This window comes from Cuculus canorus, chromosome 2 (assembly GCF_017976375.1).
Source record: "Cuculus canorus isolate bCucCan1 chromosome 2, bCucCan1.pri, whole genome shotgun sequence".
In the NCBI taxonomy this organism is placed as follows: domain Eukaryota; kingdom Metazoa; phylum Chordata; class Aves; order Cuculiformes; family Cuculidae; genus Cuculus; species Cuculus canorus.
This window is the reverse complement of record NC_071402.1, coordinates 2,042,817-2,058,715: the sequence shown is the minus strand read 5'-3', so window position 1 is coordinate 2,058,715 and position 15,899 is coordinate 2,042,817. Positions and strand designations below refer to the sequence as shown.

The following is a 15,899-nucleotide window of genomic DNA, read 5'->3' as shown; positions in this document are numbered from 1 at the left end:
AAGGGGGAGGGGAAGGAAAGGGAAAAGGGACAGAGGAGAAGTGGATGCAGGGGAGGAGGGGATGTGGGGCAAGGGGACGGGGACATAGGGCAACAGGAAGGGGACACGGGGAAAGGGGATGCTCTGGTTCTCTCCCCTCCCTCTTAAAGTGAAAAGGGATTTTGAGGAGCAAAAAAGCTTAATTATCTTTAATGCACATAAGCTGAGATAAATAATGAGGGAGGGCTTTCCAGTGGGCGTGGGATGATTTCAAAAACACCCCCCTTCCAGCTGGCTTTGGGATTTATGACGCTATTCTACATTAAAATGAAGAATTCCTTCCTAATGTCTAGTCTAAATCTTCTCCTTTCCAATTTAAAGTCATTCCCCTTCATCCTATCACTCCATGCTCTTGTAGAAAGGTCCCCCCCCAGCTTTCCTGGAACTCCTTCAGGTACTGGAAGGTTGCTAGAATGTCTCCCTGGAGCCTTGTCTTCTTCAGGCTGAAGAACTCCAACTCTCAGCCTGTCCTCAGAGCAGAAGTGCTCCAGCCCTCACATCATCTTCATGGCCTCCTCTGGACCTGTTCCAGTAGTTCCATATCCTTCTTGTGTTAGGGATTCCAGAACTGGACACAGGAGTCCAGGTGGGGTCTCGCGAGAGTAGAGTAGAGGGGTAGAATCCCCTCGCTCACTCTGCTGGCCACGCTTCTTTGGATCCTGCCCGGGACACGGTTGGCAAGCATAAAGAATCATCTGGATCCAACACCTCATGCCATCTTTCACTGGATCAGGTTGTTCAAAGCCCCATCCAACCCAGCCTTGAGCCCTTCCAGTGGTGGGGCACCCCTGAGATAAGCCAGGGAAACACAAAAGGCCAAGAAAGATTTTTCAGATGCCAGTGGGAGAAGAGCTTCCTGGTGCATCCCATGAGTTTTGGAGAGCTTTGGAAAACCCTTGTTTCAACTAAGAATTGCTGAGAGGTGGCACAGCCGGAGCTGCTGTGACAGCAGCTGAAAAACTGCTGCACTGGATTTAAATATGGTAATTCTGGAGGTCATTCCCAAAGGAATGTTAGGGCATGAGGGAAGATCACAGGAGGGAAGGTGCAAACTTGCAGTGACCTCACGGGATAGAGCAGGACTCTTGTTAATGAAATATAACCCAGGCTTTTGATGTTATCTAGCAAGATCATGTGAGTTAAGGATGAAAGCCTGGAGGAGACCCATTAACTCAACTGGGCACGTCTCCTGCGTGACCCAAACAAAAGGACAGTCCAAGAACTTGCAAGCAGGCAGGATAAAGCGTGGGTGGCTTGGCCAGATCCCATCACTGTCAGAGAACTGCTACTTCACCTGACCCGTGGTTTCCGTAATGAAGCTTCCCTGTGGGTGACCTCTTTCTCTCAAACTGGTCTGGTTTCTGCTCCAGCCCCACTCCCTGCTCTGCCCTCCTCATTTCTCCTAGGAAAAAGCAAGTTGCATGGAGCACATCGCAGTGTGGAAGACAGATTGTGATGATGCTGCATGGCTGCAGCCAAGCGTCTGGAGCCCAGGTAAGACCCACCAGCTCTAAGCATCTCCCTCCCACTTGGATTTGAATTCTGTGTCTCTTTTTTATGCTTTTAGGTAGACATCCCACCAGTAGTGAACCTCTTTCTATGTCATGTCCTGCAGTATAGCCTCCCTCCATGCATGTTTTTGGCCAATTGAAGTCCATTTCATCCCAAGCAGCCCAGCTCAAACCAGTTTCCATAGGGGTCAATGGTTGTTCCCACCAACATGAAGCCCCTTGGCAACAGGAAAGTGGTCCAAAAGCTTGGGACACAGAGTAGGGAGGCTGGGACAGGAATGGGAGCAACACCCATGGCTGCTTGTAGATCCTCTTGATAATGGGTGGTTTCTCATCTGACCGACTTTTGAACAGGGCCTGTCACAACAGGATGAGGGGGAATGGTTTTAAACTGGAAGAGAGAGTATTCAGACTGGATAAAAGGGAGGAATTGTTCACACTGAGGGTGGTGAGACCTTGGCCCAGGTTCCCCAGAGAGGTGGGAGATGCCCTGTCCTCCCTGGAAACACTCAGGGTCAGGTTGGATGGGGCTTTGAGAAACCTGATCTGGTTGAAGATGGCCCTGCTTGCTGCAAGGGAGTTGGACTTTAAGGGGTATGATCTTTAAGGTCCCTTCCATGATTCTATGATCAAGTGAAATATAACCAGGAACAGTTTGAATGGAAAATCTCTGACTTGAGTTAGGACAGGAATGGACTGGACCCCTTGCAGGCTCCCAGATCATGGGACTGGGAGCAGCTGCTGTGCAAGAGATCCGTGCTGGTCATCACTTTGTATTTGGCCCTGGTCCAGTCCAGGAGGGAGACAAGGGAAAAGGCCATGAGTGGTTGCAAGCTGTGACAGCTCCCCAGTGGGGCTTGGGGCCACTCTGAGAGTGGGGTCCTGGCTGGGAGTCTCTTTGAGAGTCAAACACTGCAAGAGGTGCCACCCATTTCACCAGCAGCTCAGGAGGGTGCCCTCCAGCATGTTCCACCTGCTGTGCACCTGGATTAGGGTCTCCTAGGAATAAGGTACAGAGAGCTGGACAGAAGGCAATTAAAGGGACTCGACTCTACTCTGAGCAGAGAGTAATCATAGAGTACAATCATAGAATCATTAAGGTTGGAAAAGACTTCTAAGATGATCAACTCCAACCATCAACACAATACCACCGTGCCTACTAAACTGTGTCCCAAAGCACCCCATCTACACGTTTTTTGAACCCCTCCAGGGATGGTTACTCCACCACTGCCCTGGGGAGCCTCTTCCAACGTTTCACCACTCTTTCTGTAAAGAGATTTTTCCTGCTGTCCAATCTAAACCTCCCCTGGTGCAAATTGAGGCCATTCCTTCTTGTCCTATTACTTGTTACTTGGGAGAAGAGACCAACACCCACCTCGCTACAACCTCTTTTCAGGGAGCTGTAGAGAGCAATAAGGTTGTCCCTCAACGTCCTTTTCTCCAGGCTAAGCAACCCCAGGTCACCCAGCTGCTCCTCTTAAGACTTGTCATCCTTCACCAGCCTCGTTGCCCTCCTCTGGATGTGCTCCAGCCGGTCAATGTCCCTCTTGGAGTGAGGGGCCCAAAAACTGAACACAGAATTCAAGTTCTGAGCATAGGGGCACAATCCCTTCCCTGCTCCTGCTGGTCACACCGTGACTGATCCAAGCCAGGATGCTGTTTGCCTTCTTGGCCACCTGGGCTCACTGCTGGCTCATGTTCAGCCGGCTTTTGACCAGCAATGAGCCCAGGTAATGTAGCTACAAACCTCCTTCCAGTGTAACCCGTCTAAGCTGACTGTGCCGAAAATGAGCAGCTCTGGAGCAAGTTTGGACTGAGACATACTCTGAAGCTCGAGGCAGACATCCTGACGGGCCTGGTTGCTCAGGCATGTTGTGGGGCTGCAGGGAGGTGAGATTCTGCAGCCTCTTCAGTCCAAGGTTTGGTGTCAAGCTGGCTGAATTCCAAGGTGAACTTCACTCTTAAGAGCAGGTATTACTTGAGTTCATCTTTTATTGATTAGCCATTACTTTGAGATGAGCTGGAAGTCCCTCTTGAGCCAATGAAGAATATCTTCAGGGTGTTTTTTCACTAACTGACCAGAAAAAAAAGCCAAGCAGATCCAAACCTGGCTCCGAGACAGCTGATGTTTGGTTTGGATGGTAGGGATGGGCTTTGTTCCTAGGCAAAAACTTTCTCTTTGAAAGGAGGTCAACTCCAGCTGTTAGGTGAGCAACATCCAAAGCAGATCCAAACCCAGCTCTGAGAACAGATGACATTTAGTTTGGATGTTAAGGATGAGCTTTGTTCCTAGGCAAAAGCTTCCTCTTTGAAAGGAGGCCAACTCCAGCTGTGCGCAGAGCTCTCCAGCTGTCTGGACTCCAGCTGCTCAGGAGTCATTCTCTTAGTTTGCTTTTGATGAATATTTCAGTGCTGCCAAGAGTGCTGGAGACTGCGAGCTCCTGTCTCAGCCGAGAGCTCACCTGATTGACTGAAGCCTTTTACTTTTCCACTTACAGAGAGTGAAAAATGAAAGCAACAGAGGACTAAAAAGCGTAAGTGGCATTGGTGATGAGCAATTTGGGGGCTAAAGACCCCAAGAGCAGGTCCAGAGGCAGCCACAGAGATGATCTGAGGACTGGACCACTTCTGCTATGAGGGCAGGTTGAGACAGTAGGAGTTGTTCAGCCTGGAGAAGACAAGGCGCTGTGGAGACCTTAGAGCAGCTTCCAGTACCTGAAGGGGCTCCAGGAAAGCTGGGAAGGTGCTTTTTCCAAGGGCGTGGAGTGATAGGGTGAGGGGAAATTGCTTTAAATTGGAAGGGGGAAGATTTACATGAGGCATTAGGAAGAAATCCTTTACGCTGAGGGTAGTGAGGCACAGGCACAGTTTGAAAAAAAAGTTTGAGAAAAGTTGTGGATGCTCCATCCCTGGAGGTGTGCAAGCCCAGGTTGAATGAGGCTTTGAGCAACCTGATCCAGTGGGAGGTGTCCCTGCCTGGCACTGGGATTTGAAATGGATAATCTTTAAGGTCCCTTCCAACCTAAACCATTCCATGATTCTAAGTGGAGTGCTGCAATGGATGGCTACAAACTCTTCAGAAGGGAAAGGCAAGGAAGGGGAAATGTGGCTCTGTATGTTAGCAGGGATGTTTTGGATTGTCTAGAGCTTAATGATGGTGATGATAGCATTGGATAATGATAGTGACCTATTATCAGGGAGAAGGCCAATAAGACAGATATCATGGTGGGAATCTGTTAGTGACCACCCAACCATGATGATGAGGCAGATGGATTATTCTTTAAGGAGCTGGGAGAAACCTCACAATCACTGGGCCTTGGTCTCATGGGAGACTTTAATCTACCAGATGTCTACAGGAAATAAAATATGGTGGAGAGGAAACAGTCTAGGAGGTTCCTGGAATGTGTGTCAGACAACTTCCTGACACAGCTGGTGATGGAGCCAGACAGGGAAGCACATCTGTGGACCTGTTGTCGATGAACAGAAAAAGATTTGTGGGAGATGTGATGGTTGGAAGCTGCCTTGGGTGCAGAAATCCATAAATGGTAGAGGTTTTGAGTCTTGGAGAAGTGAAGAGGGAGGTCAGCAGAACAGCCACCTTGTACTTCCGTAGGGGACACTTTCACCTGTTGAGGAGACTGGCGTTAAATCCAGTTGGTGGCCACTCAGCAGTGATATCCCCAGGGCTCAGTGTTGGGCCAGTTCTGTTCAATATCTTTACCAGCGATATTGATGAGGGCATTGAGTGCTCCCTCAGTGAGCTTGCAAATGACACCAAGATGTGTGGGATTGTTGATCTGCTTGAGGGAAACAAGATTCTACAGAGGGATTTGGACAGGCTGGACTGGTGGGCCAAAGCCAACTGTCCAATAGGACAAGAGGAAACGACTTCAAGTTCTACCAAGGGAGGTTTAAGCTAGATGTTAAGAGATAGTACTTCATCAAAAGGGTGCTCAGGCAGTGGAAGAGGCTGCCCAGGGCAGTGGTTGAGTCATCATCCCTGGAGTTGTTTAAAAGATGGGTAGATGTGGTGATTAGGGATGTGGTTTAGTGGTGGCAGTGTAAGGTTTGCATTTAGACTTGATGATCTTAAAGGTCTTTTACAACCTAGATGATTCTATGTTCTGTTATTTCCTAGTGCTGGACATAGAGGAGTCTCATGGAGTTGAGCAAAGTCCAGTTTCTCGGGAGGAGTCAGCCCATATAGCAAGAATGGCTGGAAGCCAAGTGAATAGAGAGCAGATGAGCAGAGAAAGACCTTGTGGTCATGGTAGAGAACGAATGGACCGGGAGCTGACAACGCACTCTTGCAGGAAAAGGGGCCGCCAGTCTCCAGGGTGACATTAGAGAAATGTTGCCAGCAAGTTGAGGAAGGTGAGCCTTCCTATCTCCTCAGCAATGTTGAGGACCGACGTGGAGTGTCAAGCGAGCCTGGTGCTTCTCAGTGGTGTGCAAGGATTTTGTAGTGTGAAGGTGATCAAAGAGTGGAAGAGGTGGTGAAGTCTCCACCCAAGGAGATACAGGATACTCAAATGGCCTTGGTCCTGGAAAACCTAGTCTAGTTGGCCCTGCTTGAGGAGGGAGTTGGTACACATGTTCTCCAGAAGTTTCTGCTGAACTGAAAGATTCTGTGATTCTGTTTGCTGGGAGGGGAAGCCTGAAGGTCCTGCTGGGAAGGAGAGTCGGTCATATGAGTGCTGGCATGGAGAGACTTCTTCAGTGCCATGTCCGTGGGAGTGCTGTTCTGTTGAAGGAAGTGATGGGCTTACATCACACTCTGGAAGCCCCCCAGGTTCTGCTCTGTTCTGTTGGTGGTAGGGGCATTGACATACTTCCTAAGAGAGTCTTGTGGCCCCTTTCCACCCACCACAATGGCCTGTGAGTCTTGGATTGGTGATGAGCAAAGTTGGAAAAGTCTTTGAGAAGAAATGAATGCTAAGAGTCTCAAGCTGGGATGCAAGAGAACTTTATTGAGGCGAAAGAGTAAAAAGGCAAGAACACCAAGTGGAAGGGTGCTGGTCTGAGGGAAAAGAATGGCAACCATCGGCCGAGATCACTTGCATGCAGCAGGCTTTTCAGAAGACTGAGATCTTCCCACCCTGCTGTGGTGGAGACCACTGGGTCTTACTGGCTGTCTTCAGACTGTGAAAATTTGTTGCTGCATCAGAGAGTACAGGACAAAGCAGAAGCAGAGATGCTGAGAAAGAAGTGGAAGAAGAGGAGGAGGTAGATGGGCCAAGTTTTCAGGCAACCTGGTGTGACCTCTTCCTTCCTTCTTTGCTTATTGCCTTGAGAGGATGAGGTGTGGAAGGTGACCCCATGTGCCAGCGATGGCCTGGAAGTGTGTCATCAATCCATGGTGCAGCTTCCAAGGTATGGGTGGTTGGTATCAGGAGCGGAGGTGAGGGCACTTAGCAGAGGTAGCAGCCTCTCCTGCCACCGAACCAGCCCAAGGCCTCCGTAGCCGTAGCTGAAGGACCTGTTGGAGATGGGAACTCCCTGGTAGCTGAGTTCACTGCCCACAGCAGCCGATGCAGAGGATCCAACAGTGGTGTTCTGGGGAATGAGGTGAGGACGGGTCCTGGCAGGTTGACCAGCACGGCGGGAGGCTGCATAACGATGGTGGAGTCCTGGCACTGCCTTACGCAGGGCTCGTTGCAGCTTTCATGGGGAGCTGTCATCAGAGGTCTGGAGAGTGTTGCCTTAGCATGGGCAAGCTGTGTCTGGGCGAGTGAAGGGCTTGTGTGATGTTCTGGAAGTGTCCCTGTGTTGTTGTTGTGTCTGGGGCCGTAGAGCCTAGGAGGAGCTTGTAACCTCTTTGCACCCAGTGCAATGGCCACGGTAGGCCTGTCTTTGTGCTGGGTGGGCTTGGAAGAACCTTGGGAGAAGAAAGCAGAGGAGGCTTTTCAGGCTGGGATGCAGGAAAACTTTATTAGATGGGGGCGGAAATGGAGAAGGCAGAAGCGGCAGGTGGAAGGGAGCCAGTCTGAGGTTCAAGGAGGTGCATGGTCAAGGCATGATGTGGCTCCCAGGGTGTGGGTGGTCGGTGTCAGAGGTGTTGGTAAGAGGCCTTAGCAGGTGTTGCAGCCTCTCCTGCCACCGAACCAGCCCAGACCTCTGCCACCATAGCAGCCCAGGCCTCCCAAGCCGTAGCCGTAGCCATAGCCGAAGGCCCCATTGGCGACGGGCACTCCCTGGTAGCTGAGTTCGCTGCCCACGGCAGCCGATGCGGAGGATCCGACCACAGTGCTCTGGGGGAAGGAGGTGAGGATGGGTCCTGGCAGGGTGACCTGCACGGTGGAAGGCTGGATGACGACGGTGGAGTCCTGGCACTTCCTTACGCAGGGCTCGTTGCAGCTGTTGGCCAGCGGGGCGGGTGCGCAGGGGCTGCAGAGGTCGTAGCAGGCCATGGTTGTGGAGTGGAGGGTGCCTGGAAGAGAGGGAATTGAGCAAGCGTCGGGGCGTGGGGGCGCAAGGGGTGGTGTGTGAGGAGGGCAAGGGAGTAGGGAGGCATGAGATGGGTCTGTGAGGAGAGTGGCGGTGGGGTGTGGTGGGAGCTGGTGAGGCTGGGTCAGAGCGCGGTGGGAGAGAGGGTGGAGGTGTGGCAAGAGAAGGAGGCTCAGGGGGTTGAGGCTCACCTTGTTGAGCGTGGAGGAAAAGGTGTGCAGAGAAGAGTGTGTGGCAGAGAGGCGCTGGTCCGGCTTTTATGGTGGTGCGCGAGGGGCGGGACGGCCTTTGTGCGTGAGTGCATTTTGCAGGCAGCGGCTGTCTGGTGGCCCAGCCTTGCGAGTCATGAGGTGGGGTGTGTTTTCCTTGCCCCAATTCTTCAATGTCATGTCTGCCTCTTTAGGACACGTGCGCTTGGCCCCGGCGGCAGCTTTGAAGTGAGCGTGCTAGAGGCCAAAAGCTTGGTGTTGTTGGCGCGTGTCATGGCAGGCAGAAGAGGAGACCAAAGGATTGAAGAAGCGTTACGTTGTCGGTGAGGTGGTCACATGGTAGACTTCTTGTGTGGTTTGTGGGTGTGTTGTGATGATGGGACCCCATTTGCTGGCAGCCCGAGCCAGCCCAGCCAGATTCAGGAGAGGCAAGAAGGTCGTCAACATGTCACGTCCTCTTGTTGGCCCCGGTGGCAGCTTTTAAGGGAAAGGTTTGGAGGTCAAGTCTTGGTGGTGGTGGTGAATGTCGGGGTGGGCAGAAGAGGAAACCAAAGCATGGCAGATTTGGGAGGCTGTCAGTGAGGTCATGGTGTGGCACCTGTGTGGCATGGTTTGTGGCTCCATTGTGACGCAGGCAGACGCAGCGCTGTCAGGCACAGGACAGACAAGGAGGTTGTGGCTAGTCATGAGCATGTCTTTTGGAAGAGGACATTGTGTTTGCGAAGCGTCTGTATCTTCTACATCAAAGGGGCTAGGTTTGTAGATAAGGAAAGAAGCAAGGCTGGTGTTTGCCTTGAGTTCTGAATCAAGCCTTTGATGGTTTCTCCCCCCGCATGCTCCTAGAGAAGACAAAAGTGCGTGCGTTGCGTACGTGAGCAGTGATGTGAGCAGTGGGACAGAGTGAAGCGTCAGCAAGGTGGCAGAGGATAGCCGTCATTTTAAAGAGGCCAAGAAGGGAGACCCAAGTCAACTACCAGCGTTTCAGTGTCCCCTGTGTTCCTGGCATGGTCTTGGCACCTGGCGGATTCCCCTGGAAATTCTGCCAAGGAAGATGGAAAATGTGGAGGCGATTGCTGAAAGCCGAGAGGGCTTTGCAAAAGGCAAATTGTTGCTGATGAGTTTCGAGGCTTCCTGCAGTGGGACTACAGCGTTGGTGAGAAGGGAAGATGAAGTGACCTCATCTACCTGGCCTTGCGCAAAGCATTTGCTACTGTTGCACACAGCACCCTCGTCTCTATCGTGGAGAGATGTGGCTTTGATGTGTGGGCGTCTTGGTGGGTAAGGAAGATGGAGGATTGTTCCAGTCAGGTTATTGCGGTCAATGTCTCGCTCCCCAGGAGGAAACCAGTAATGTGGTGTGTCCATCTGGTGTGCGTAGTGGGACGAGGATTATTGACGGTCTTTGTCAGGGACGTGGAGAGCGGGCTCGAGTGCACCCTTAGCCAGTTTGCAGATGACACCAAGCTGAGTGGTGTGATGGATACCCAAGAGGAAAGGTCTGCCTACGCGAGGAGTGTTGACAGGATAGGGACACGGGCCCGCGTACGTCACAAAATTCCACAAGATCAAGTGTCAAGTCCTTCACCTGGATTGAGGAAGTGCTAGAGGAGGATCCGGGCTCATTGTTGAATGGATTGTGAGTTGTCCTGTGGAGAAGGACGTGTGTGTGCCGGTGGCTGAGAAAGTAAAGAATGAGTGAGCAACGTGCCCTTGTGTCCAAGAAGACCACTGGTATGGTGGGGTGCATGAAGAAGAGCGTAGCAAGCAGGTCAGTCAGGGGAGATTCTCCTCCCCGTCTCCTGTGCCGTGGTGAGGCTGCATCTGGAGTCTTGTATCCGGTTCTGGGCTGCCCAGCTCTGGAAAGAAAAGGAAGCACTGGAGAAACGGCAGCAGAGGCCAAGGAGATGAGGGGACTGGAGTTTCTCTCTTCTGAGGAGGGGCTGAGAGACCTGGGTGTGTTTCTGCTGGAGAAGAGAAGGACGAGGGGCTCATATCAATGCTTCTCAATATCCCCAGGGCAGAGGCCAAGAGGATGGGGCCAGAGCATTTTCAGTGGTGCCCAACGACAGGACAAGAGGCAACGGGTACAAACTGGAACTCGGGAAGTTCCACGTGAAGACGTCGAAAAGCTTTTCTTGTGAGAGTGTCAGTGCACTAAAAGAGGCTGCGTGGGGAGGGAGTAGAGTCTCCTTCTCTGGAGACATTCACATGCCATCTGGACACATGCTGTGCAAGCTGCTGGAGATGAGTGTGCTTCAGCAGGAGGGTTGGACTGGGTGATGTGCAAAGATCTCTTCCAACGCAAGCATTCTGTGATTCTGTGATGTGTTTGCTGTGGTGGCCATAGAGTGATGCTGGGGAAGAGAGTCAAGTGTGTGCTTTGGTGGGGAGCTGTCATCAGAGGTCTGGAGAGTGTTGCCTTAGCATGGGCAAGCTGTGTCTGGGCGAGTGAAGGGCTTGTGTGGTGTTCTGGAAGTGTCCCTGTGTTGTTGTTGTGTCTGGGGCCGTAGAGCCTAGGAGGAGCTTGTAACCTCTTTGCACCCAGTGCAATGGCCACGGTAGGCCTGTCTTTGTGCTGGGTGGGCTTGGAAGAACCTTGGGAGAAGAAAGCAGAGGAGGCTTTTCAGGCTGGGATGCAGGAAAACTTTATTAGATGGGGGCGGAAATGGAGAAGGCAGAAGCGGCAGGTGGAAGGGAGCCAGTCTGAGGTTCAAGGAGGTGCATGGTCAAGGCATGGTGTGGCTCCCAGGGTGTGGGTGGTCGGTGTCAGAGGTGTTGGTAAGAGGCCTTAGCAGGTGTAGCCGCCTCTCCTGCCACCGAACCAGCCCAGACCTCTGCCACCATAGCAGCCCAGGCCTCCCAAGCCGTAGCCGTAGCCATAGCCGAAGGCCCCATTGGCAACGGGCACTCCCTGGTAGCTGAGTTCGCTGCCCACGGCAGCCGATGCGGAGGATCCGACCACAGTGCTCTGGGGGAAGGAGGTGAGGATGGGTCCTGGCAGGGTGACCTGCACGGTGGAAGGCTGGATGACGACGGTGGAGTCCTGGCACTTCCTTACGCAGGGCTCGTTGCAGCTGTTGGCCAGCGGGGCGGGTGCGCAGGGGCTGCAGAGGTCGTAGCAGGCCATGGTTGTGGAGTGGAGGGTGCCTGGAAGAGAGGGAATTGAGCAAGCGTCGGGGCGTGGGGGCGCAAGGGGTGGTGTGTGAGGAGGGCAAGGGAGTAGGGAGGCATGAGATGGGTCTGTGAGGAGAGTGGCGGTGGGGTGTGGTGGGAGCTGGTGAGGCTGGGTCAGAGCGCGGTGGGAGAGAGGGTGGAGGTGTGGCAAGAGAAGGAGGCTCAGGGGGTTGAGGCTCACCTTGTTGAGCGTGGAGGAAAAGGTGTGCAGAGAAGAGTGTGTGGGAGAGAGGCGCTGGTCCGGCTTTTATGGTGGTGCGCGAGGGGCGGGACGGCCTTTGTGCGTGAGTGCATTTTGCAGGCAGCAGCTGTCTGGTGGCCCAGCCTTGCGAGTCATGAGGTGGGGTGTGTTTTCCTTGCCCCAGTTCTTCAATGTCATGTCTGCCTCTTTAGGACACGTGCGCTTGGCCCCGGCGGCAGCTTTGAAGTGAGCGTGCTAGAGGCCAAAAGCTTGGTGTTGTTGGCGCGTGTCATGGCAGGCAGAAGAGGAGACCAAAGGATTGAAGAAGCGTTACGTTGTCGGTGAGGTGGTCACATGGTAGACTTCTTGTGTGGTTTGTGGGTGTGTTGTGATGATGGGACCCCATTTGCTGGCAGCCCGAGCCAGCCCAGCCAGATTCAGGAGAGGCAAGAAGGTCAGTCAACATGTCACGTCCTCTTGTTGGCCCCGGTGGCAGCTTTTAAGGGAAAGGTTTGGAGGTCAAGTCTTGGTGGTGGTGGTGAATGTCGGGGTGGGCAGAAGAGGAAACCAAAGCATGGCAGATTTGGGAGGCTGTCAGTGAGGTCATGGTTGTCTGTGTGGCATGGTTTGTGGCTCCATTGTGACGCAGGCAGACGCAGCGCTGTCAGGCACAGGACAGACAAGGAGGTTGTGGCTAGTCATGAGCATGTCTTTTGGAAGAGGACATTGTGTTTGCGAAGCGTCTGTGTCTTCTACATCAAAGTGTCTAGGTTTGTAGATAAGGAAAGAAGCAAGGCTGGTGTTTGCCTTGAGTTCTGAATCAAGCCTTTGATGGTTTATCCCCCCGCGTACTCCTAGAGAAGACAAAAGTGCGTGCGTTGCGTACGTGACCAGTGATGTGAGCAGTGGGACAGAGTGAAGCGTCAGCAAGGTGGCAGAGGATAGCCGTCATTTTAAAGAGGCCAAGAAGGGAGACCCAAGTCAACTACCAGCGTTTCAGTGTCCCCTGTGTTCCTGGCATGGTCTTGGCACCTGGCGGATTCCCCTGGAAATTCTGCCAAGGAAGATGGAAAATGTGGAGGCGATTGCTGAAAGCCGAGAGGGCTTTGCAAAAGGCAAATTGTTGCTGATGAGTTTCGAGGCTTCCTGCAGTGGGACTACAGCGTTGGTGAGAAGGGAAGATGAAGTGACCTCATCTACCTGGCCTTGCGCAAAGCATTTGCTACTGTTGCACACAGCACCCTCGTCTCTATCGTGGAGAGATGTGGCTTTGATGTGTGGGCGTCTTGGTGGCTAAGGAAGATGGAGGATTGTTCCAGTCAGGTTATTGCGGTCAATGTCTCGCTCCCCAGGAGGAAACCAGTAATGTGGTGTGTCCATCTGGTGTGCGTAGTGGGACGAGGATTATTGACGGTCTTTGTCAGGGACGTGGAGAGCGGGCTCGAGTGCACCCTTAGCCAGTTTGCAGATGACACCAAGCTGAGTGGTGTGATGGATAGCCAAGAGGAAAGGTCTGCCTACGCGAGGAGTATTGACAGGATAGGGACACGGGCCCGCGTACGTCACAAAATTCCACAAGATCAAGTGTCAAGTCCTTCACCTGGATTGAGGAAGTGCTAGAGGAGGATCCGGGCTCATTGTTGAATGGATTGTGAGTTGTCCTGTGGAGAAGGACGTGTGTGTGCCGGTGGCTGAGAAAGTAAAGAATGAGTGAGCAACGTGCCCTTGTGTCCAAGAAGACCACTAGTATGGTGGGGTGCATGAAGAAGAGCGTAGCAAGCAGGTCAGTCAGGGGAGATTCTCCTCCCCGTCTCCTGTGCCGTGGTGAGGCTGCATCTGGAGTCTTGTATCCGGTTCTGGGCTGCCCAGCTCTGGAAAGAAAAGGAAGCACTGGAGAAACGGCAGCAGAGGCCAAGGAGATGAGGGGACTGGAGTTTCTCTCTTCTGAGGAGGGGCTGAGAGACCTGGGTGTGTTTCTGCTGGAGAAGAGAAGGACGAGGGGCTCATATCAATGCTTCTCAATATCCCCAGGGCAGAGGCCAAGAGGATGGGGCCAGAGCATTTTCAGTGGTGCCCAACGACAGGACAAGAGGCAACGGGTACAAACTGGAACTCGGGAAGTTCCACGTGAAGACGTCGAAAAGCTTTTCTTGTGAGAGTGTCAGTGCACTAAAAGAGGCTGCGTGGGGAGGGAGTAGAGTCTCCTTCTCTGGAGACATTCACATGCCATCTGGACACATGCTGTGCAAGCTGCTGGAGATGAGTGTGCTTCAGCAGGAGGGTTGGACTGGGTGATGTGCAAAGATCTCTTCCAACGCAAGCATTCTGTGATTCTGTGATGTGTTTGCTGTGGTGGCCATAGAGTGATGCTGGGGAAGAGAGTCAAGTGTGTGCTTTGGTGGGGAGCTGTCATCAGAGGTCTGGAGAGTGTTGCCTTAGCATGGGCAAGCTGTGTCTGGGCGAGTGAAGGGCTTGTGTGGTGTTCTGGAAGTGTCCCTGTGTTGTTGTTGTGTCTGGGGCCGTAGAGCCTAGGAGGAGCTTGTAACCTCTTTGCACCCAGTGCAATGGCCACGGTAGGCCTGTCTTTGTGCTGGGTGGGCTTGGAAGAACCTTGGGAGAAGAAAGCAGAGGAGGCTTTTCAGGCTGGGATGCAGGAAAACTTTATTAGATGGGGGCGGAAATGGAGAAGGCAGAAGCGGCAGGTGGAAGGGAGCCAGTCTGAGGTTCAAGGAGGTGCATGGTCAAGGCATGGTGTGGCTCCCAGGGTGTGGGTGGTCGGTGTCAGAGGTGTTGGTAAGAGGCCTTAGCAGGTGTTGCAGCCTCTCCTGCCACCGAACCAGCCCAGACCTCTGCCACCATAGCAGCCCAGGCCTCCCAAGCCGTAGCCGTAGCCATAGCCGAAGGCCCCATTGGCGACGGGCACTCCCTGGTAGCTGAGTTCGCTGCCCACGGCAGCCGATGCGGAGGATCCGACCACAGTGCTCTGGGGGAAGGAGGTGAGGATGGGTCCTGGCAGGGTGACCTGCACGGTGGAAGGCTGGATGACGACGGTGGAGTCCTGGCACTTCCTTACGCAGGGCTCGTTGCAGCTGTTGGCCAGCGGGGCGGGTGCGCAGGGGCTGCAGAGGTCGTAGCAGGCCATGGTTGTGGAGTGGAGGGTACCTGGAAGAGAGGGAATTGAGCAAGCGTCAGGGCGCGGGGGCGCAAGGGGTGGTGTGTGAGGAGGGCAAGGGAGTAGGGAGGCATGAGATGGGTCTGTGAGGAGAGTGGCGGTGGGGTGTGGTGGGAGCTGGTGAGGCTGGGTCAGAGCGCGGTGGGAGAGAGGGTGGAGGTGTGGCAAGAGAAGGAGGCTCAGGGGGTTGAGGCTCACCTTGTTGAGCGTGGAGGAAAAGGTGTGCAGAGAAGAGTGTGTGGGAGAGAGGCGCTGGTCCGGCTTTTATGGTGGTGCGCGAGGGGCGGGACGGCCTTTGTGCGTGAGTGCATTTTGCAGGCAGCAGCTGTCTGGTGGCCCAGCCTTGCGAGTCATGAGGTGGGGTGTGTTTTCCTTGCCCCAGTTCTTCAATGTCATGTCTGCCTCTTTAGGACACGTGCGCTTGGCCCCGGCGGCAGCTTTGAAGTGAGCGTGCTAGAGGCCAAAAGCTTGGTGTTGTTGGCGCGTGTCATGGCAGGCAGAAGAGGAGACCAAAGGATTGAAGAAGCGTTACGTTGTCGGTGAGGTGGTCACATGGTAGACTTCTTGTGTGGTTTGTGGGTGTGTTGTGATGATGGGACCCCATTTGCTGGCAGCCCGAGCCAGCCCAGCCAGATTCAGGAGAGGCAAGAAGGTCAGTCAACATGTCACGTCCTCTTGTTGGCCCCGGTGGCAGCTTTTAAGGGAAAGGTTTGGAGGTCAAGTCTTGGTGGTGGTGGTGAATGTCGGGGTGGGCAGAAGAGGAAACCAAAGCATGGCAGATTTGGGAGGCTGTCAGTGAGGTCATGGTTGTTGTGTGGCATGGTTTGTGGCTCCATTGTGACGCAGGCAGACGCAGCGCTGTCAGGCACAGGACAGACAAGGAGGTTGTGGCTAGTCATGAGCATGTCTTTTGGAAGAGGACATTGTGTTTGCGAAGCGTCTGTGTCTTCTACATCAAAGTGGCTAGGTTTGTAGATAAGGAAAGAAGCAAGGCTGGTGTTTGCCTTGAGTTCTGAATCAAGCCTTTGATGGTTTCTCCCCCCGCATGCTCCTAGAGAAGACAAAAGTGCGTGCGTTGCGTACGTGACCAGTGATGTGAGCAGTGGGACAGAGTGAAGCGTCAGCAAGGTGGCAGAGGATAGCCTGTCATTTTAAAGAGGCCAAGA

At 53.4% G+C, this 15,899-nt stretch overlaps 3 protein-coding genes across 3 annotated transcripts; all 3 read right to left on the bottom strand.

Moving 5' to 3' along the window:
- Nucleotides 1–7,577: 7,577 nt before the first annotated feature.
- LOC128851250 (feather keratin-like) lies at nt 7,578–8,237 on the bottom strand. Its single transcript, XM_054058810.1, has 2 exons — nt 8,189–8,237; nt 7,578–7,980 (listed from the first exon to the last, which is right to left on the bottom strand). Exon 2 carries the CDS (start codon nt 7,958–7,960, stop codon nt 7,622–7,624), a length of 339 nt encoding a protein of 112 aa, XP_053914785.1. The 5' UTR covers nt 7,961–7,980; nt 8,189–8,237; the 3' UTR covers nt 7,578–7,621.
- Nucleotides 8,238–10,063: 1,826 nt separating this feature from the next.
- LOC128851253 (feather keratin 4-like) lies at nt 10,064–11,727 on the bottom strand. The gene is made up of 2 exons (XM_054058813.1): nt 11,562–11,727; nt 10,064–11,353 (listed from the first exon to the last, which is right to left on the bottom strand). The coding sequence occupies exon 2, from the start codon at nt 11,331–11,333 to the stop codon at nt 10,995–10,997; it is 339 nt and encodes a 112-aa protein (XP_053914788.1). The 5' UTR covers nt 11,334–11,353; nt 11,562–11,727; the 3' UTR covers nt 10,064–10,994.
- A 2,410-nt stretch (nt 11,728–14,137) lies between these two features.
- LOC128851252 (feather keratin-like) lies at nt 14,138–14,981 on the bottom strand. Its single transcript, XM_054058812.1, has 2 exons — nt 14,932–14,981; nt 14,138–14,723 (listed from the first exon to the last, which is right to left on the bottom strand). Exon 2 carries the CDS (start codon nt 14,701–14,703, stop codon nt 14,365–14,367), a length of 339 nt encoding a protein of 112 aa, XP_053914787.1. The 5' UTR covers nt 14,704–14,723; nt 14,932–14,981; the 3' UTR covers nt 14,138–14,364.
- Between the last annotated feature and the right edge of the window lie 918 nt (nt 14,982–15,899).

Coding starts and splice junctions, on each gene's coding strand:
- LOC128851250 (XM_054058810.1), bottom strand. CDS start 7,960: ATGGCCTGCTACGACCTCTGCAGCCCCTGCGCACCCGCCCCGCTGGCC.
- LOC128851253 (XM_054058813.1), bottom strand. CDS start 11,333: ATGGCCTGCTACGACCTCTGCAGCCCCTGCGCACCCGCCCCGCTGGCC.
- LOC128851252 (XM_054058812.1), bottom strand. CDS start 14,703: ATGGCCTGCTACGACCTCTGCAGCCCCTGCGCACCCGCCCCGCTGGCC.